The sequence below is a fragment of the Lucilia sericata genome, unplaced genomic scaffold (assembly GCF_015586225.1).
Source record: "Lucilia sericata isolate MDLA Ls3-8-SP2 unplaced genomic scaffold, ASM1558622v1 Contig001110F_arrow, whole genome shotgun sequence".
NCBI classification, from domain to species: domain Eukaryota; kingdom Metazoa; phylum Arthropoda; class Insecta; order Diptera; family Calliphoridae; genus Lucilia; species Lucilia sericata.
This window is the reverse complement of record NW_023995082.1, coordinates 68,767-91,105: the sequence shown is the minus strand read 5'-3', so window position 1 is coordinate 91,105 and position 22,339 is coordinate 68,767. Positions and strand designations below refer to the sequence as shown.

At 30.0% G+C, this 22,339-nt stretch overlaps 3 protein-coding genes across 10 annotated transcripts in view; all 3 read left to right on the top strand.

Annotated features, from left to right (window-relative positions):
* LOC119610065 (calcium-binding mitochondrial carrier protein Aralar1) overlaps positions 1-3,959 on the top strand; it is a 50,873-nt gene extending 46,914 nt beyond the window's left edge. For 6 of the 8 annotated variants that reach the window (XM_037965150.1, XM_037965148.1, XM_037965152.1 and 3 more), the window contains 3 exons: positions 31-266; positions 3,001-3,203; positions 3,273-3,959. In XM_037965150.1, the coding sequence (XP_037821078.1) occupies positions 31-266; positions 3,001-3,203; positions 3,273-3,562 (729 nt within the window). In that variant the 3' untranslated portion in view covers positions 3,563-3,959. The remainder of the gene's footprint in view (positions 1-30; positions 267-3,000; positions 3,204-3,272) is intronic. The other 2 variants (XM_037965155.1, XM_037965154.1) reach the window with 1 other exon arrangement.
* Positions 3,960-13,100: 9,141 nt separating this feature from the next.
* Positions 13,101-17,469, top strand: LOC119610064. Its single transcript, XM_037965147.1, has 5 exons — positions 13,101-13,277; positions 13,372-13,547; positions 13,623-13,771; positions 17,034-17,245; positions 17,323-17,469. Exons 1-5 carry the CDS (start codon positions 13,101-13,103, stop codon positions 17,467-17,469), a joined length of 861 nt encoding a protein of 286 aa, XP_037821075.1.
* A 456-nt stretch (positions 17,470-17,925) lies between these two features.
* LOC119610071 (corticotropin-releasing factor-binding protein) overlaps positions 17,926-22,339 on the top strand; it is a 48,750-nt gene continuing 44,336 nt past the window's right edge. Inside the window, 1 exon segment of the mRNA XM_037965160.1 lies at positions 17,926-18,866. Coding sequence (XP_037821088.1) covers positions 18,816-18,866 — 51 coding nt within the window. The 5' untranslated portion in view covers positions 17,926-18,815.

The window sequence follows — 22,339 nt, the reverse complement described above, 5'->3', positions numbered from 1 at the left end:
AACAAATTTAATGCGTTCTTTATTATATAGGCTGGTGCCTCTCAAGTGGTCTTTACAAATCCTTTGGAAATTGTTAAAATTCGTTTGCAAGTTGCTGGTGAAATTGCTGGTGGCAGTAAAGTTCGTGCCTTATCGGTTGTGCGTGATTTGGGTTTGTTTGGTCTGTACAAGGGTGCTCGTGCTTGTCTGCTGCGTGATGTACCTTTTTCGGCTATTTATTTCCCAACTTATGCTCATACGAAGGCTTTGTTTGCCGATGAAGATGGGTGAGTTTGAGGGGAGAGTAAAGGGGGATTTTTGATCGCCAGAAAATGGTCGAATATGTTCTGATATAAAAGTTTTTATATATATAATTGTGTACTTCTATAGAAATCGATAAATTTTCTTCAAGGAAGATTTCTAAATTGTAATTCGGTGACTTTCTGTTATACAAAGAATTTTCCGCAAAAGAAAATTATACGGAAATTTTCAATACAACTTTTTTATAGAAGAATCTTTTATTAATATATTTTTCTATAGAAGGAACTATTGTACAATAACTGTTTGTAAGAAAACTGTTGTTTTCTATATAAATGTTTGATAGAAGAAACTGTTATACAAAACATTTCTATAGAAGAAACTACTATAAATAAAGAAAGAGTTGACCTCAAACTATTCCATAAAGGAATCTGTTGTATAAACGATTTTCTAGAATATACATACATAAGGAGAAATTTTTTCTACACTGATAAAATAAACTGTTATACATAAAACTTTCTACAGAAAAAGTGTTATACTGAAAATTTTCTAGAGAATAAACTTTTATTAAGAAAGAAGAAACTGTTGCACAAAACATTTTAATATAATAAACTGTTATACGATGAAATTTCTGTAGAAGAAAATGATAAAGAGTAACGTTTCCACATAAGAAATGTTATACAAACAAATTTCTGTAAAACAAACTGTTATACAGAACATTTTCAATAGAAAAATCTATTGTATATCTCTTCATTATTAACTGTCATACAAAAAAATTCCTGTTAGCGAATCTTTCTTTAATATTCTGTATACATTTTTGATAGAAGAAACTGTTATACAGAACATTTCTATAGAAGAAACTGCTATAAAAAGGAAAGAGTTGACCTGAAACTATTTCATAAAAAACTGTTAAACATTTTTCATAAAAGTAACATTTATAAAGAAAATTTTGTAGAGAATATACTTATATGTAGAGACGTTTTTCTATAGAAGAAATGTTTCCATATAAAAAACTGAGAAGTTATAGGAAGAAAAAAGCTATAAAAGTGTTTCATAGAAGAAAATTTTCTGTAGGAGATTTTCTATACTGATTATTTTGACTAAAATATACTGTTATACAAAAAACTTTCTACAGAAAACGTGTTATACTGGAAATTTTCTAAAGAATAATCTTTTATAAAGAAATTTTTCTGAAGAAGAAACTGTTGTACAAAAATTTCAATATAAAAAAACTGTTATACGAAGAAATTTCTGTAGAAGAAAATGATAAACAGTAATGTTTCTATATAAGAAATGTTATACAAACAAATTTCTGCAAAATATATCTTTTCATTATTAACTTTCATACAAACAAATTGCTGTTAACGAATCTGTTATACTAAAAAATATATAGAAGAAACTGTTCTACGGCAATAGTTTTGTAGGAGAATCTGTTATAGTGAAAACGTTATGTAGAAAAAACTGTTATATATACAATTTTTATAGAAAAATGATTATTTATTATAGAAGAAACACTTATACAAAATATGACGGTAGTAGAAACTGTTATACTGTAAATTTTCTCTAGAATTAACTGTTATATAGAGACTTCTATTTAGAATAAGTGTTATACTGAATATTTTCTACAAAAAATTATAGTTTTTCTGTAAAAGAAGTGTTGTACAAAAATTTTTTATAAAAGAAACAGTTATACTGAAAATACATTTATATAGAAATATATATGCAATAGAAACTTTTATACTGTAAATTTTCAATAAAAACAAGTTATATAGAAACATATTATAGAAATATTCTGTGATAGAAAATTATCGTAGAAGAGACTGTATAAAAACCCATTCAAATTTTTCTAAAAAAAAAAATTTTAAACAAAACTTTTCAATATAAAAAACTGTTATACAAAGAAATTTCTATAGAAGAAAGTGTTAAGCAGAGATGTTTCCATAAAAGAAATGTTATACTAAAAATTGTTTGCAAAACAAACTGTTATACATAACATTTTATAGAAAAAATGTTATACATATGTATGTATATCTCTTCAATATTAACTGTTATACAAAAAAATTGCTGTTAACGAAACTGTTATATCAAAAAACATATAGAAGTGTAATTGTGAATATGTTATAAAGAAGAAACTGTTCTACAGCAATAATTTCTAACTGTTATAATGAAAACGTTATATAGATAAAACTGTTATATATAAAATTTTATAGAAAAATTATTATTTATTACAGAAGAAACACTTATACAGAAATATGTCGGTAGTATAAACTGTTATACTGTGATTTTTCTATAGAATTAACTTTTATATATAGAATTCTATTTGGAATAAGTGTTTTAGCAAATATTTTCTACAAAAAACTTTTTTATGGAAGAAACAGTTATACTGAAAATATATCTTAGGTAGAAACTGTTATACTGTCAATTTTCTAAAACAAGTTATATAGAAACATATTACAGAAAGATTCAGAATTATCTTAGAAGAAACTGTATAAAAATCTATTGAAGAACTCGTCAGACAAAATTTCTGTAGAAGAAATATACGGAACATTTTCTATATATGAAAATGTTCTACACAAACTTTTCTATAAATGGAATTGTTATACAGAATTTTTTACGAATGATAAACTGTTACAAAATAATTTGTTTAATAAATAACTGTTATACAAAAAGCTTTCTTTTAAAATTTGTTCTGTAAAACTACACCTTGTCAGATTCTTTCCTCTAAATTCCATTTTTTAATATTTCTCTTTAAACTATTTCCAGCTACAATCATCCTCTAACTTTATTGGCTGCTGGTGCCATAGCTGGTGTACCAGCTGCTTCTTTGGTAACACCCGCTGATGTGATAAAGACCCGCTTACAGGTAGTGGCCCGATCCGGACAAACCACCTATAGTGGTGTATGGGATGCTACAAAGAAAATTATGGCTGAAGAAGGTCCCAGAGCATTCTGGAAGGGAACAGCCGGTAAGTAGCCTAAAACAAACTCTCTTTATATATAACATAAAAAAATATTTCTTCTTTTATATTTTAAAGCTCGTGTCTTCCGTTCATCACCACAATTCGGTGTCACCTTGGTGACCTACGAATTATTGCAACGTCTCTTCTATGTTGATTTTGGTGGCTCTCATCCCACTGGCTCCGAAGTCAATAAACCCAAAGCTATTGACACCACTAATGTGCGTATTAATGCCGATCACATTGGTGGCTATCGTGCTGCTGTACCTCTACTAAATGGTATCGAATCGAAATTTGGTCTATTCCTACCACGTTTTGGTCATGTCCAACCGCAGTCGTCTGCGACAACTGCCAAAACAACATCATGATGACGATATCGTAGTTTATATTAAGTTTAAATGCCAGTTAATTTTATTTTTAATTTCTTTCTTTTTTTAAAATACTACAACAAATCTTATAATTTCTTTAAGTTTAAAATAAAAATTATTTAGTTTTCATAAAACACAAACAAAAATATAATAAAAAGTGAGAAAATTTTCAAGAAAATACAAACGATTAATTAAACAAATTCATTAATACAATCAATCTTCAGTTAGCAAAGGTTTAATAAGGATACATTTCATTTAAAAATAAAAAAACTAATTAAAATCATACAAATAAATAAAATGAGAAAATCATAAAACTAAACACAAAACAAATATATTTTTTGCTAGGAAAATTATTATATTTCAACAATGATGAAGAGTCAAGTAAAGTAAATTTAAACAAATATTTAAGTATAACAGTTAGTGCTATTTGAATGATGATCTTTACACTTATACATACAAAAAAATCTACACCTAAAGTAAAATTAAAACACACACAAAAACATTTTATAAGACAAAAAACGAAAACTCAAGAAAGTAAAAAAGTAAAACTTTAAAAATTATTATAATTTTCTTATTTAATTTAAAATCTGCCATAAATGACAAAATAGAATGTGAAAAATAAGAAAATTTTATTATTATAATAATGCCAATTGTCCTTTTGTTTTTTATTAGAGAAAATAAATTTAAAGAAAATATATAAAAACAATTAAATAAATATTAACAACAGAACTTTTTTTCTATATACCTATAATTAATATAGGTAAATTGGGAAAATAACAGTTTGTAGTATAACAGTTTTGCCATAAATTAAATTTTTAATTAAAATATAATTGCACAATTGACTGGAGCTATGTTTTTATAACAGTTTCAGTCTAGTGTATATCTTCTATTAAAAAATATAAAATTAACTTTTTTAGTAACTTACATTTCTTCACTTTTTTGAAACTGTTATACGGTAAATTGTAATACAGAAAAACCTGAAAAAAAAAGAAATTGAAATAAATTATTTTTCAGCACTTATGAACCTCAACTTTTAAAATATTAAAATATAAATAATAAATTAATTAATAAAATTAACAATAGTGTTATTTACTTTAGTAACTCTAATACAGTTGTGTCAAAAATTATAGCAGAAAACAAGTCATTTTTAGATTTTCTAATAGGACTTCTTATAAGTGAATAAGAATGAATAAAAATTAACGGATAATCCAAAAATTGTATTTTTTGAACAATAATGCGATTTATGTCACTAATTTAGTACTAGACTGACGGAACTCAACTCAACTCAACCAAGTAGAAGTGTTTTATTCGATTATGTCGAATCTTGAATACCCACGATCAAAGCATATGCCGTAAATATGAAGTGAATTTCAAAAGGTGGCCGTTCTTTTGTTGGCAGATCGCCTTGATGAATAACTAATTTTCTAAAAGATGCTTTATATGGGAGTTTAAGCCAATTACCTCCAATCTTGAACCAACCATCCGATTGTATTACCCCACACACTGATTTTGATAGAGTTTTCAAAGTGAGATTTCCTTCCAGGAGCTAGTGGTGTAGGGGTAACCTACCGAGCGAATATACCACCAGCATTTTTACAGATGGTTCTAAAATGAGCTGTGGTGTTGGTTCTGGTGTCTTCTGTGAAGACGCTGGGGTAAGTATATCTCACCGTCTTCCCAACAACTGTAGTGTCTTTCAAGCTGAACTATTCGCGATAATGTTAGCTTGTAGGGTACTATACGACCTTAATATTCGCGGCAACATAGGAATTTTTGTCGATAGTCATGCGGCACTTCTCTCACTAATTTCTATTAGTTAGACAATGCAAGAAGAATCTATAGTATAAAGGCTGGGTCGCCTGTCTCACATTACCCTTTTTTGGGTCCCTGCTCATAGGGACTATTATGGAAATGAACAGGCAGATGAGCTTGCCAGAACGGGATCTACTCTTGATATCTCCAACGCTGTTCCAGTAGCAACCCCGTTAGGTTTTATCAAGAGTAGTATCCTCAGATTCTGTCTTCAAAAGGCTGAAAATAGGTGGAATAACCTAGACACATGTAAAACACAAGTCACCCTATATATCGAGATTTATAGCAGTAATAACAGGACATTGGGTGCTAGGCAGACATGCAAGTAGGCTTGGGCTACCCTTCAATGAACACTGTCGCAGTTGCAAAGACTGGGAAACGGAAGAAACGGTCTTCCATTTTCTCTGCGAATGCCCTGCTCTATCCATGAAAAGAAACCGTTTTCTTGGCAGTTGCTGAAGCAACTCATCTAATCTTGGTGAGATATCTGGATCTAAGCTTAATGATATCCTAAGATTTCTCACTGCTACAATCTGGATGTAAAACTATAAAATACTACCACGTTAACCAACCAGGGTCAAATAGGGATCTATCCTCTTAAAATTCAGAGGACTGATGTATTTTTATATAAAAGTTAGTTATGCTGAATTTCATAACGATACTAATGATTATAAATCAATTTTTGACATTATTAAAGGGGGATTTGTATGGAGGCTAGAATCAAATAAGGGCCGATCATTACATAGGAGATCTGAAGATCCGGTTATATGGGTCTAGGTGAAATATTGAACCAATTTCAACCATTTCAATATGCTTCGTCTTTATGCCGGTAGAATGGACATGTTTTAATGGACTCAGAAAGTAATTCTGAATCAATCGCTATATTTTAAGGTGGATGTAGGATCAATATTTTTTGTATTAGAAACATCGACACAAATTCTATGGACAAATCCTCTATAGTGGTTTGCCTATAGAACGGAATTACATTTTGACCTCCCCCCAACGGTTGACTCGGGAAGTGACACTTTACTAATAAATATTTTTAAAACTTTAAAAAGTTAAATCGAAAATATTTAAGAGAAAAAATATCAGTTTTACCGGTTGGACCCTTCCGGAACAATTAGCCTATCGACTCTTTCAGACATACATTTATTCATGTTTCAAATTTTAAAATAAGCGGTCCAACCGACTTACAAAGAGATTTATGATATACATACATACACATATAGGTACATTAGAGAGACCCGAGGAACTACCTTTTTAAGAATCTCTTGTAGAAAGGGGCTCAGTTCCCTACCCGCGATTGGAAATTTTTATCTCAGTACAATATGTTAAAAAAAAATTCTGACATCATTTCAAAATGGGTCTCAAAAGTACCGTTATCATGAGCTGATTACGGAAAAAATAATTGAAAATTTACGAGTTATTAGTGCGATCATCTAAAAAGAGCATTTTTAGCCTATATTAATTTAATTTTAAACATAACATAAACTTTGTTATAACCCTACAAAAAATGTAGGCGGCAGTATCATTACCACGCCCACATCATTTGTTGATTTTTTAGAATACTCTTGATCTTGATCAACATTGTTTAAAACCAAATTTTATGAAAATCCACATTAAGCTTAACAAGTATAACTAAAATATTTGTATTGACCACGCCCACTTTTCAAATTTTGAAAAATGTTTACAATAATCAACAATTATCATAAAATTTGAAAAAAAGTTATACATTAAACGGTTAAACTAAATTATTAACAAAATAATAGCGAAAAGTGGGCGAAATGTTTGTGGGCATGGTTATCATAACAGTTATATTATATTATGGTATAAATTTTAATACATTTTAAAAATAATTAGCAAAATTGACATTTTCTATATAAAAAGTAGGCGTGTTCCTTTTATAACTACGCCTACTTATTTAAAGCATTTCGATCTTATAAGGCTTGATTAAGTTTGTTTATTATTAAGTTATTGCTTTTTATTGTAATCAAGAATACCAAAATTAGCGCTAACATACGAAGTGGGCGTGTACATGATGTAACCGCCCCTTTCTTGATGAGGCTGTTCGAAATTTCGAAAGGAAGACAGGTATTTTGTAAAATGTTATACTTAGATCAGTATTTTCAATCGATGGTAGGGAACTGAGACCTCTTTCAAAAAAATATTTCTTATATTATACCTTTCAAAAAAGTGGTACATGGGACACCCTAATATACATACATTAAGATAAATTCTGTAACTTCTTAATAAAAATCGATGAAATCTTAGAATTTTTTCCCTTAACAAGAAACTCAATCAAAATTCCTTTACAATTGACAGAATTTTTGCTATTATTGTTTACACTACTGTATTAAAAAATGTAAATACATAAATCAATTATTTATGATATATAATAATAAATGTATAAATATTACATACAAATTAAAGGCAAACTAAAAATATTCAGTTTTAGTAACTTTTATTTAAAATGCACTAAATTATTTATGTTTTTATTTAAACTTTCAGTTTTAAACAAATAAATAACACACGCTGCCGCCCATAACTAAAAACTACATTGAAATAAAAATTTACAAAAAAAGGTATTAGAATTTATAGAAAAAAAAACTCATTGGAAAATATAAAAAAAATTCAGTTGATGTAAAAAGTGTTTTAAGACATTTTAGAGGAAATAAGAAAAAACTTCTTAAATACTTTAAATAAAGCTTTATTATGTTCCTAAATTTAATAAATATAAATGATTTAAAACACTGTTGACATCACGAAAATAAATTATTTTAAATTTTTTCCAAATACTAGAGTTTTGTTAGCATAATAAGCAAATAAAATCATTACAATACTTCTCATATTACAAATACTGCAGAATCTATAACTTAAAAACTCATTTTTTTTATTACACACACAAATTAACAAGTTTTATAATTAAATATTATTTTAAAAATCAAATTCTTTTTGCCTAATTTATTTTATAAGTAGTTTCAATATATAGGTATTACATATATAATACCTAAAAATAATTTCCATTAGTTTAAATTTACCTAAATAGTACGAAATTTTTGCTTAACATAACTATTTCATACGTTTTATGTTTTTTAGCTAAATTTAATTAATTTTCTTAAAAACTAAATGAACAAAACTTTAATAAAATTATAATAAATTAAATATTAAAAAAAAGCAAAACTGTTGATAAATCTTTAAATAAAATAAACAAGTATTTTAAATAAAAAAATGTGTTTTATTTAAAGCGGAATTAAAATTGATTCAAAGAAAGTCCCCTGTTATAAATTTTTATTCAATCAGGGCGCTGCATGTTTAATTCTATGGCTCTAGATTTTACATTAAAAAAAGATTCCAATAGTACAAATTGAAGATCGAAAAAGTACCAAAATGTTGCATTTCATAGGTTATCATTTAAACCCGGCCCTACATGATTAATTTCATGTTACTAGGTTCAATGTTATAGAAAACTCAAAAAGTACTTTTTCAAGAAGAAAAAAGTACCAAATAAATTCCTTTTATAGGTTCTCATGTTCTTCGGACTTTACATGCTTAATATTCTGTTTCTATATTCAATATTTTAGAAAACTTAAAAAGTACCTTTTGAAGTATGAAAAAGTGCCAAAAAGTTCCCTTTTATAGCTCCTCATGTACTTCGGCCTTTAAAGGCTTAATTTTATGTTTCTATATTCAATATTATAGAAAACTCAAAAAGTACCTTTTGAAGTATGAAAAAGTACAAAAAAAAAAATTCCCTTTAATATGTTCTCATTTACTCCGGGTTCTACATGTTTCTAGGTTCAATATAATAGAAAACTCAAAAAATACCTTTCGAAAAATTAAAAAATAACAAAATGTTTTATATGTTCTCCTTACTGCGGGTCCTACATGCTTAATTTCATGTTTCAAATCAATAACAACACACAGATTCGTGTTGATCTTGCTCTGCTTTTATAAACATGCAAAATCAAGAACAAAATTTACCGTATGATTAAGTGTGTTGTTGTTGTTTGTTTATAATTTCTGCTTTAGTATGCACCTAAAATCTCAATTTTTGATGAAATTTTCAGAGGTTGTCTCGGATTTTTTTTATTTATCGATTTTGCTGATTCTAAATAGCGTTCTTCCCGAACGTATGTCTGATAAAATTAATGAAGATTTGGATCTCGCAGATATCTGGGGTCTTCTGAAAACTGATTTCAACATACATGGATAGACAGACGGACATGGCTAAATCGACTCCGCTATTTATAAGGATCCTGAATATATATCGAGGGACTATATTCAATAGTCTCTATCTGTCATTTTCATGAAAATAAGATTTTGATGGCAAAATAATCAGCAAACTATCCCGCATCAGAGACATAAATTTCAAAAGAAAAAAATATTTTTTTGGCAATTTTATAGCCATTTTTAAATTTCTCTATCTTAAAAAAAGAAAAAATCTGAATGCAAAACTCTCTATCTTATCCAAAAATTATTTTGGATAATTTTCTGTTGCAAAACGAGTGTTTTAACTAATTTGGACATGCTGAACACAAATCCGCAAAAATATTTGAAATCGGTTGAATAGTTTTCGAGATGTCGCTCATTATGATACTAATTTGATTAATTTGTGAATAATTTTGCAAATAATGCAAAATTTAAAATTTTTTTTATATAACGATTTAGAATATGGTCGTAAAAATATGTTGTAGAAGAAAAAATTCAAAAATCTTCACAAACTAGCGAAATAAACAATTTTTTTTGCTCTACTGAAAACTTGTGTTATTTTAGATAGAGACTATTGAATATAGTCCCTCGATATACTTTAAAGGGTCGGACAATTATATTATAGAAATTTCAAACGGAATGACAAACTTACCATAGCCACGAAGGTAAAGGGTATAAAAATACCTGTAAATTTGTTTGTGAATGATTTTAGAAAATGGATTTGCCAAGGAAGGTTTTGGCGCCAAACTGACCCAGAGAAAGATCTTCGTTATTAGAACACTACTGGCTACCACGTAGTGATAGCGCCTAATGCTGGGTATAAACGTAATGTACATGGAGTGTTTTGAAGAAAATTACAAACTAATATGTATCTTTTGGACTATAAACAATTTTCTAGTCTGTACTTTACAGTTAAGTTGGATCTAAATAATAATCTATAGTATAAACTTAAAAACTATTCTATATTCAGATTAAAGTCTGAAATACATTACCTGGACCTAATTTCTAAGAATTTTCCAATCAGTGTTAGTCAGGGATGTTATTTCCGGAATAACATTACTTCCAAGATATTTGGATCTAACTTCGACGAATGCCTGACAATGGCAAAGAAAGTGCTCCTGAGTTTCACTGTCCTCTCCAATGCTCTACATTAGTCTGAATCCGCATGTCCAATTTTGTGCGCGTAATCCTGTGTGTCCACTCAGAATACGTACCATCATAATAACCTCAGACTTACACATTTTGAAGGCCCGATAGTGGCCTAGATGTATTTTTTCGAATTTGATGTAGTATACATCTTCCTATCAACCTAACCTGCACATTTTGAGGAGATTTCTCGTCTTGCTCTCATCAGGGTCACCCCATAGGATCTTTGCGGTTCTAACCACCGTTTCATTATTCCAAGAGGCCTTATGAGATTCTCTCACCCATATTTAATTCAGTTTTTGTTGCGTTGAATGCTTTTGCGTTTGTCAGGTTAACTACATCGAGCTTCCTTCCTTTGAGTCTATTACATTCGCCCTTTCGTTGACGACTACTCCAGAGTGGTCTGGTACCCATATTTTGTAAACCTTACCTCTGGGAGAGTATTTAGTTAAAGTTTTCTTGTAATCAAATACGGTCTTAGATTTAATTCTATCACCTGATATCGCCCTAATTGCCTTCTGGTTGTCGGTAAATACATTAAGGTCTGTGGCTGTCATATTTAATCTAATCCAATTTACATATTCCGTTATTGCTAGGACTTTTGCCTGGAAGCTTATGTTATGATTAGGTAAAAGGTGGTATATTTCTGTTTCTGGGCTTTTAGGATTTGACGCCTCAACATTACCAGTACTTGCTAATGATGCTTTGGGTACCGTCTTAGGTGTTTTATTGTCCTTATCGAGGCCGGTTTTTACAGCCCCTTCAATCGGCGCCTTTGGAAAGAGCAGCTGCACCTTCTTCTGGCGAGTTAGTGATAACATCCTCGCTTTTAGGATTTGACTCCTCAACGTTATCAGTAGCGGTTACTGATGCTGTGGTCTTAGGTTTTTAGTGTCCTTTTCGAGGCTTGCTGTAACAGCCCTTCCAATCGGCAATTTTGAATATGACAGCTTAAGAGGCGAAGTAAGCTGTACCTTTATTCTTGACAAGACTAGCTATGGTCGATACATATTACAAAGAGAGTTTCCTCAGGTCCTTCTTTCCCATTTTTCAGCTAAGTATTTTGACCTCCGAGAATTTTCAGTATACGTTCATTTGCCAGTTTGCTGCTCCATCCTTTTATGTAGCCAGTGGTCTTTAAGAGCACCGGAAGCTGGCTCTTCTTTGCCAGTCCCAACTTAGCGCCGTCCCAGGGAGGAGGACCAAGTTCTTTAGGGTTCTAACACATTGATGAGATGCCAACCTCATCAACATCACGCCTATGCTCAACTCGCAGCTCACGCTCTCTATTGTGTGTAAAAAATTCTAAAAACTCAAAGCACCAATCCTCATAATAGTTCTATATTTATATAGACCTATATGATCCTTAAAAATATCCGAAGTCTTTTTGCTATTGCTCGTTAAATAACAGCACAGTGGGCACTTTTATTAAAAAACAAATTTTTTGGAACACATTTATTCAGCTTTAGGAATTTCGCTATTCTGTGATAATTAATTGAATTTTTCCACGAATTGCGATAAATCCAATAGTTCTAGATATAGTAAGAAATTTCCAAAAATATAAGTTTCAAAACCACAGAGCATTGTGGGATTAAAGTCCCAGTTAATGCCTATAGATCTTCTACTAAGTGCCCAGCGCTCTGCAGCGCCAGACTTGACTTTCAATGTGAAATTATGAATGAATTAGAAACTTGTCATGAAGGTGTGTCCAGTATACAATTTTCACTTCTTTGCAAAATTAAAGACTTATCATTACTTTTAACACCAAAAGAGAAATTTTAACTTGAAATTGATTACAATGTAAACATTTTGTTTTAAAACAATTTGAATATTGAAAATAAGCACCTTCGTACCTTTTTAAATTATTTCTAAACACAGTGATTTTATTAAACAAAATTTCCAATTCACTACACAGCGAAAAAAAAACACAATAAATGCATGCAAAATTTTTCTTTTTAATTTTCTAGTATAACACATTCATTTTCAAAATCAATAGGTTAATGGGACTAAAATATGAAATAAAAAAATTACAACCAAGTTCAAAGCAGTGATTCCAAAACAGTTTAAAAATAAAACCAAATAAGTGTAACGGTCACTGCCACTGCCACTTGCAACTGCAGTCAGTATGAGTGGCATACATAACAATTGAAATGCACCTCGAAACTATATAATTATTATGGGCTGACAATGGAAGAAATGTCACTCTTCACTGGTTCATTAAATGTTAAAACTTAAAGTAAAATTTTCTATATAAAATACAAGTTACTTTGAGAAAAACTTTCAGTTGTTTACTAGACGTGAGGAATTATTAAGCGGTTTAATTGGATTATTGGCAAAATAAAAATAAATATTAAATAAAAAAAGGAACAAAATGTTTTTATTGAAAAAATCCTTGAAATTTGTTCTAATATTAACTATCATAAATTTAAGTGTGATAAATGCTCTACCCACCACAAAAAGAGACTTTTCGCCTTCCCAAAATTCGCCACAAATATCTTGGATACAGCAAATGCGAGTTATGCGTCAGCTATTAAAAGCATGTGAAAATGTAAAAGAATTAAGTGTTTACATATCTTTAAATAAGCCTCAATTGAAAAAATACAAAAAATATAAATCAATCATTTTTTAAATTTTGTTTTTAGTCCTCACCACAGCCGAATGGCACCTCCACTTGGCAGTGTTTAAAAATGACAAGTTTAAATATTGTCGATGACATGACAAGACGTCAAATCATTCCCTTATGGCCAGGTATAAGATTTGTTAAAACGCCGAATGTCAAGGAAAATCAAATATCATCATTGAGCATAAATCAAGAAAAGTATGTGAAATAAAATGTGTGAATATGCTTTTAAGAAAGTGATTGTGATTAAAGTTTTTTTTTATAATTTTAAAGTGATTTTTTACAACGTAAGGATTTGCAATATTTGACCTGGTTCGATCGTTTGGCTTTAAGTTTTACCAAAATGGTAAATACTCATATGTTGGAAATTAATTTAAAGGAATTAACGGAAGCCTATTTGGAAAATGTGAGACGAAGAAAAGGTAAAAGATTTTCTTTCAATTCCCCTACAAGTTAAATTTTATATTTCTAGGTTCAATATTAAAGAAAACACAAATAGCACCATATAAAGAAGGAAAAATCTTTATCTTTTAAATTCACCTTTAATAAGGACCGTGTTAAGGTTCCACACCGTAGAAAATTTAAAAAGTACACTCTGATTTCATATTATAGAAAATTCAAAAAGTACCATTTAAAGAACGCAAAAATACGAAAGAGTCTCATTAGAAGATTAAAGGACATTTGATGAAAGAAAAAGTATCAAAAAGTTCACACTTAATCCGGGCTCAACATACTTAATTTCATGTTTCTAGGTTCAATATTATAGAAATTTCAAAAAGTACCTTTTATAGAACGAAAAAGTACCAAAAAGTTCCCTTTTATAGGTTCTCCCTTAATGCGGGCTCTACATACTTAATTTCATTTTTCTATGTTCAATATTATAGAAAATTCATAATACCTTTTAAAGAACGAAAAAGTACCAAAAAAATCCCCTTTTATAGATTCTCACATAATCCGGCCTTTACATGGCTAATTTCATATTTCCAGGTTCAATATTATTGAAAATTCAAAAAGTACCTTTTGTAGAACGAAAAAGTATCAAAAAGTCCCCTTTTATAGATTCTCACATAATGATGGATGAAAGGTTTCATATATAATTGATACCATTAAATTTTCCTTCCTTGTCCAGATATGTTCAGAGTAAACTCTGTTCGTATCAGAATTAACACAGTGTGTCACTGTGAGTAAGAACAAAGTCTCGGCTTATTTTATGGATACGTACTTCGGTCTACCGGTTACGTCTCTAGGTGCTGTTGCCGAATCAACAGAGGCCATGCCATCTGCGTGGTTGTAAACGGAATTGATGTTTTACATCTCGGAAGTTAAGCAACGGGGCAGCAATGGTCAGATATTATATAGCTCGAACACTTGAGCAAAGTGCTTGTACATGGACCGGCTTTAGCCATGTACAGAAATTGCCACCTGATTTTTTCATTGAAGATTGAATGGCGGTTGTGAGTCGTCACAAAGCTCACCCAGTGGTTGAAAAAGACCACCGTGAGATATGCCAACACGGCAGGTACTCACGTAAAGCACTTTGGGATTCAGAATATATATACTTTATAGGGTGGAAAAATGAAAGGTATTAAAAGTTATATATTTTTTTTAATTCGAAGAGCTTGGTCCATAATTGGCATAAGCCCTCATTAAAAGCCCTATTCCAAATATTAACCTGATGTCATAAAATTTAACATAAATCTAATAAATTACAATAACAAAAGTATCGATTCATAAATATCAAAGTTTATTTATAGGGTAGCTTTCGTGTTATATGATTTGATGGATGGTATATAAGATTCGGCATAGCCGAATGTAACACTCTTACTTGTTCCTTTCTCATCCACGAACAAATTTTTCTAGGATTAAGTTTTCAAAATACTCCTTGATTAAATGTGGTATATATAACAGATAAAACTCGCACGATGCAAATCTGCATTTATATGCTCAAGAAAGTACCAAACAATTTACCAGAATTATGTCCTATATAGGTCTTAGAACCCTTATCTGAGTAAATATTCTAGTTTTTAAAATGCTATAAAATTTTTTTCAAAGAGTTTGAAGTAAAGTAAAATTTCCCTTTTTCCCCTTTTTGGTACTTTTTTCTCCCCATTGAATATTAAGTTTTAGTTGATAATTAATGAAATGAAAACTGAAATTTTTTTCTTAATGTGCTAAATCCCAAAAAGGACTGATTAATTAAAGTTAATTTAAAAGTACCAAACAAATATCTAATAATTTTAAGAGCTTAGTTCAATATATTTACAAAAGTCTTAAAATGTTTATTAGTTAAAAAGTTATAAAGGGGCAAAAAGGTACCAATATCACCTTCAGGTTCAGGTCCACTATTTCACCTAGCCCCATACAACCGGACATTCCGATTTAGGTTTTTTAACTCATAACTACGTCAAATAATATACTTTCTCTCCAAAAAATTTCACAACTATGTTTTATAAAGGCATAAATTACCATGAAGATTTTTTAATGATTGGCCCTTATTTAACCCTTACCACCCTTCAAAAAATATCTTAAACGTTCAAAATTGTTCTTTTAGAAATGTTGTTTTTCATCAATAAATTACTTAAATACATCGGATTTAAGGTAAAATTTTTAAAATACACTCATGGTGCAGGGTTTCATATGGTCTACCATGCCCGACTTTACTTTCCTATTTGTTTTGCCCCTAAATCGAATTTCAGACCATGACCATGATTTCATCTAGATATCATACAAACGGTTTGTTATAAAGTTTATAAATTGGATTACACTCGATATAAGAGCTAGGCAAGGTTCCATCACCTTTTAGAAAAAACCTTTTAGAAACCGCAATTGATTTCAGATTCATTTCTGAACGTGATGGAACAAGCACTGTCTCAAAACAGACCCACTTTAGTATCATTATTAATATTTAAGACAAAATGGGCGGACTAAAACTAAGGGGCGTGACACCTCCCATATGAATTAAATACATAAATTTTTATATCTGGGAAATCATCAGAGCTAGAAATCTCAAATTTTGCACGGTCAACATTAAAATCGATATGAAGAATTTATGGTGTATTGACCGGACTAGCAATAGGGGGCGTGGTACTCATACGAATTAAATACAAAAATTCGTGTATCTTGAAAATTATTGGAGCTAGAATCCTCAAATTTTGCACGACCAATTTATGGTGTATTGACCGGAATAGCAATAGGGGGCGTGGTACTCATACGAATTAAATACAAAAATTCGTATATCTTGAAAATTATTGGAGCTAGAATCCTCAAATTTTGCACGACCAACTTTAATGTCCATGTGAACATTTTGGTAATAAATTGGCGGATTAGCAATAGGGGGCGTGGCACCTCCAATATGAATTAAATAAAAAAAATCGTATATCTAGGAAACCATCAGAGCTAGAATTCTCAAATTTTGCACGGGAAAGAATGATATCCATATGAACAATTTAGGAAGAACTTGGCAGAAGTAGCAATAGGGGGCGTGGTACCCATAGGAATTAAATAAACAAATTCGTATAACTGGGTAATTAATGCTAAAATCCTCAAGTTTTGCACGAACAACTTTGACATCCATGTGAACACTTATTTTGGTAATAAATTGGCGGATTAGCAACATGAACATGTCACTTCCCATATGAATTAAAAGAGCCTAGTACACAAACATTCCTATCATATTTTTTTCAGATTCCTCTCTATCTAATGACACAGATCCTGTCGGCACAGCCCGTCATCGAAGACATCGTTTTAACATGATGATAACCATGATGTTTGGGGTAACAGCTCTGGGCGCTGTACTCGTACCCATGGGTTTTCAAATGTTATCCGTAGTTAGTGGCAAAGCGCTGCTTTTAGCTAAAATGGCTTTACTATTGGCCTCCATAAATGGCCTTAAACGGGTAAGTTTTGAGGGAACTAAAGAAATGTTAAAATATTTCCAAAAATAAAAGTTTAATTATCTTTTAACTTATTTTAGGTGGCCAATAGTGGGGTCCACTACGGTCTCTACCATGTACCTGGGGAGCATTATGCTAATTATTACGATCGTGGAGACATACATCATCCAAGAAATGTACAAAGTATAGCAGCAGCCAAACCCATCGAAATGGGTTTGCCGCTCTAAGGCAGCAACAATGGTAACACTGTTGAGAAAGCTTTACAGTATGTGTGTGTGTGTCTTAGCTAAGTTTTAAACCTAAAAAGTTTTCTATATAAATGAAATGTTCATAGTTAATATATATAAAAAATGTGTTTTTGTTTCCTCTTAAGGCAACAAGTTGTTGCAAAATAATTCATTCATAAATTTGTTTTAGGGGATTTTGTGTGGATGTCTGTGTGTGTTTGTTTCAAAAAGCTTTTTGTTGAGAAGGATTTTTGTATAAAAGGACTTGTAGTGTTTCAGGCATCTAACATTCTAACGACAGTTGACCACGTTAACGGTCGTTAAGAACTCAATAATACAATTAAAAGTGATTATAAAAAAAATTTTGAATTTTAGAAACGGTTATTTTTTTGCAACGTTAATTTTATGTTAAAAAAAGTAAAGTTTTTGTAGAAAAGTGAAGTTAATTCAATTTAATACATTTTTTGTGGTTTAATAATTTTGTCTAAAGTGAAGAAAAAAATTTAAATTTTTTTTGGAACATTTTGCCTTAAACATTTTACTTGTCAATTTGTAACGCTAATAGAATTATTATTTTTTTCAAACATTTCTAGTAATATTTTTCAATAAGCAGCTTTGGTCAGTAGAAACGTGATTGTGTACAAAAATAAATTGTGTTATTTTTTTTTTTGAGGGGACAAAGCAAGAAGTAAAAAGACATTCAATATAATTGAGATAAAATACAGTATTTTCTTATTTAAAAACAACAAGTGTTTCTGAAGAATAAAAGACAATAGAAAAAACTAGTAAAAATAGCTCCAGTGTCTGAGTGCTGAAAAAAGGACATTATTGAACAACTGCACGTATTTCCAGTGATTGAAGTGTTAATTTAATTTATTTTACTTTCTAACCATATTTTATCTTGTGCTGTAAGTCTATAAAGAAGATTTAATCAAACTGCAGAAGTCGTCACATTAAGAGCAAGAATATTTTATGATCATATTTTATGTATTAATGTACTAATTTGTCATTGCTTGTTGTTGGTAAGGATTAAAACAAAAAGGACAACAACAAAACCATTTTTGCCACTTGTTTCATCCATTGGCCCTTTTAATCTGTCGTCAGAAGTTAATTAAATTTTATTAACCCAAAACGTAAAAATAACTACAACAACAACAACCAAAACTTAGCTTGAACACAAGTTGGCTCTATTAAGATTTATTCACTTATTTACAAGAAATCTGTCAACACCTCCTACAGCATATTTTTAATAAATAATACCATCACCGTTAACCAGCATCAAAAATTAAATTTTGTGAAAAAAATCCATTAAAACATCTTCATTCCAGCATTCATAAGCATTCAAAATGAAGGCTGTTGTATTTCTTTCATTGTCAATTATTGTGCTGAGTGTTAAGGTAAGTTTGTATCCTTTTTGAATCCTTTAAATACATTTATATGTACACATACATACATATGTATGTATGTATGCGTGTAGCTTTTCTTTTTTATGTTATCGCTAAACTAAATAGAAAACCATATGTTGCATATGAGCAAAAATATATGAATATTTATGTATATCTTATGTACATTAGAGTGTCTTGAACATAAGTTTTGAACTCCCTAGGGAAAATTATAAAAACAAGTTCTTAGGAAAATCTTAGTTAAATTTTACTAAAGTTTTAATATTTTCACCAAATTAAAGAGAAACTAGTAGGAAAGTTTAGTTAATTTATTGATGAAAAAGTATAGGCTTTATATGGTATCGGTCCAAATATGGACCGATATTCAGAAAATTAGGAGGAGGAATGTATTTCTATATAAACAATTTACTTATTCTGAACTACATCGCAATACTAATGGTGATAAGTCATCTTTGGAAGTTTAAGACATTTTTAAAATGGGGTTTGTATGGCGACTAGGCCCTCAAATGGGAGCCGATCATTACAAAACCCGCCGCGTTATTATATAAAAATTAGTTGCGCCGAGTTTTGTAGAGATACTAGAATATTTAAATAGTTATTAGCCCTATTCGTGGGGTATGGTTGTAAGGGGGCTAGGTGAAATAATGGACTGTTTTTAACCATTTTCAATAGGCTTCGTCCTTGTACAGAAAAACTCGTATGGTCTAAATTTCATCACCTTGGGCAAAAGGTTCACATTGACAGTCAGCCGAACAGACGCGAATGTCGAGTGCTGCCTCATTTCACGGAAATCTTTTTTGTACATGGCTGAGCCGGTCCATGTACAAGCACTTTGCTGAAGAATTCGAGCTATCTAATATCTTGCCATAGTAGCCCCGTTGCGGAATGACAGGCAGCATGGGATCAATCCCAATACAAACCGCGACAAGGAAAAAGCAATCGCTGGTGTAAAGTCAATAAAAGGGGCGACTATCCTAACATCAGGTGAAATCAATCTTCCGGTATACCGGAAGGTGACCACCCTTATGATGTTATTAAATAAACTCAAACTAGTTTATAGAAAGTGAAATATACATATATACCAAAATGTGGAACATAATTGCTCATATACCTCATATAAGGTCCCTTTTGCAGAAAATCTGTTTATTTTAAAAAATTAAGGAGTTAAAAAAAAACGACTTTTTGAGAAATGTTATTCACTAATTCAAATTCTAAAGAGTCCAGTCCAAGTCCTCAAGTGACTCAAGTCCTCATAAACTCCTCAGATCTAAACCCATATATTGGAACACCTTTCAAAATTAAAATTATTTTAAAACATACGCTATGATGGTAGAATTTTGTCCAATGAAAATGTAGTCCAAAGTATAGCATCTTTTGGACTTCGTTTTTCAACCATAACATCTTTGTGGTGTTATCTATCATTCCCTTATTCCAAATAGCTGTGTGAGATACTTTAGCCGATGTTTTTACGAACAGTTTAGTACTTTCGTTCTTTTTTGACTTTTATTCCGACTGGTGCTTATCTCGTTACATCTACAATTGTATATTATAATCGGATAGGGATGAAATCTGATGCAATCTAATTTATGATTTCGTAAGCTTGCGTCTGGCTCCTAGTATCTTAAATAGGTAGATGGTAGTATTTCTGGGTTTCCAATGTGCTTCAAGGTTATAACTCTGGTGTAGGATCGGGCATTGTGCCCAGTATACTTCATTTTGATCCATGCAACTAAAGATAAGAGCAGCTCGACTATAAGTATCGTCTCGAATCGATACGATGGGTCCATAACTTGTGCGTGTGTTGCTAACATTAGTAAAAACCATAAATATCCTTGAATCTCCCAAAGTTATACACTTTTTGCGGCACACTCTAGCATATAACATTCCTAAATGTATTTGTTACACATATTAAGGTAATTTATATAATTTCTTTTTCACGTACGCGTGTGATGCTGCTGATAATCTCATTTTGGACTTGCTGCTGTCACTTAGCAAAAGATTAACCCAATTTTTTTTTTCTTTTAGTTTATTTGTGACATTTAATGTGGTTATAGGATGTGGTGGGATGTTAAAATTTCTACAGATTGAATTAAAGTAAAAAAAAATAGAAAATACTTTTTTTGTCATATTTTTATGTTGTCATCGAATTATTGCTTATACATCATCTGAGCATTAATATATGAAAAACTAATATAACATTAGTAGATCTATGTATGGGAATATACATATTTTAATTTTAATGTAATTTAAAAATATTTATGTCACGTAATCTTGTGTTAATAAACGCAAATTATAAACTTCATCCTTTTTTTAGACATAATTTTATTTCAAAAGAATTTTGGCCACAAAAATCAAATTATAATAAATTTAATTTTATCTACTGGTAAAATAACATATATAAAAAGAAAGTAGCAACAAGATCATAAAAAAAAACATTTTCAAATCTAAAAATAAAAACCACCAAAAATATTCATACAATCAAACAGAAAAAAAAAACATTTCCTGTTTTAACCCCTTCAACATTACAAAAAAAAAGAACATGAAATGGTAAAAAGTGTTGAATTTATTCATGGTGTATGATGTTCGATGATGATGCCAATGATAATATTTAATGTATATTTTTAAAAACTTTTTCTTTCATCTCTCTATTTAGTTGTTTTTTTGTTTTATTAACGGCAATTGCTTTTGTATTTTAAGAAAAAGTGCAAAATATTTACGTATTCTGTTTCCTAGAAATTAAATATTGATCTTTTTTAATAGTGAGAAAGTAGAAGACATATTTTAAGGGATTAAAAAGTTATAAACTTTTCTAGAGAAAATCTTGTTTAAGTTTCTTAAAAGATTTTCTTCTTTAATTTTGAGTTAAAAGGTTGCAAATATTAAATTTCAGTAAAAGTTTTTAAGTGGCAATTAAAAAAAAATTAGCTAAAGATATAAGAGTTAATAATATTTTTGGAAATTTTTACAACAAATAGAAAGTTTATTAATAAGATTTAAGTTTAGTTACGCTATTTATTAGGAAACGGAAGTAATTTGATTTCCAATAACAAATATTTTAGTTTGGAAACTAAAAAAGAGTGGGAGATGCGAAAATATGTATGTATGTATGTATGTGTGTTTCTTCGAATTTGATGTAATGGATTCATCCTCCTTACTTACACAGAAAAAATTATCGGTAGTTTATTTTCAATTAACATGTTTTTCTCATTATTTGACTTTTATTTAAACATTTTTTTAATTGTCATAATTATCTCATTGTTTTGATCCTAAGTATACAAATTTGATTTAACTTTTAATTGAATCAATAAATTTTTTAATTGGCTGAAAAAGTTTTTCCAGCCTACTTTTTTATTTTGGTTTTTTGTTTTGATATTTTATTTAAATAATTTCATTATTTATAATGGAAAGAATGTTTATAATTCTCGAATAGTCAATAATATTTTAGGTATAAGAAGTTAAAGTTTCAT

Bases quoted from the DNA above. Each gene is read 5' to 3' on its own strand.
- LOC119610064 (XM_037965147.1), top strand. From the start codon at position 13,101: ATGTTTTTATTGAAAAAATCCTTGAAATTTGTTCTAATATTAACTATC. The intron at 13,278-13,371 runs GTAAAAGAATTA...TTTTGTTTTTAG, and splicing joins TATTAAAAGCATGTGAAAAT to TCCTCACCACAGCCGAATGG. The intron at 17,246-17,322 runs GTAAGTTTTGAG...AACTTATTTTAG, and splicing joins CCATAAATGGCCTTAAACGG to GTGGCCAATAGTGGGGTCCA.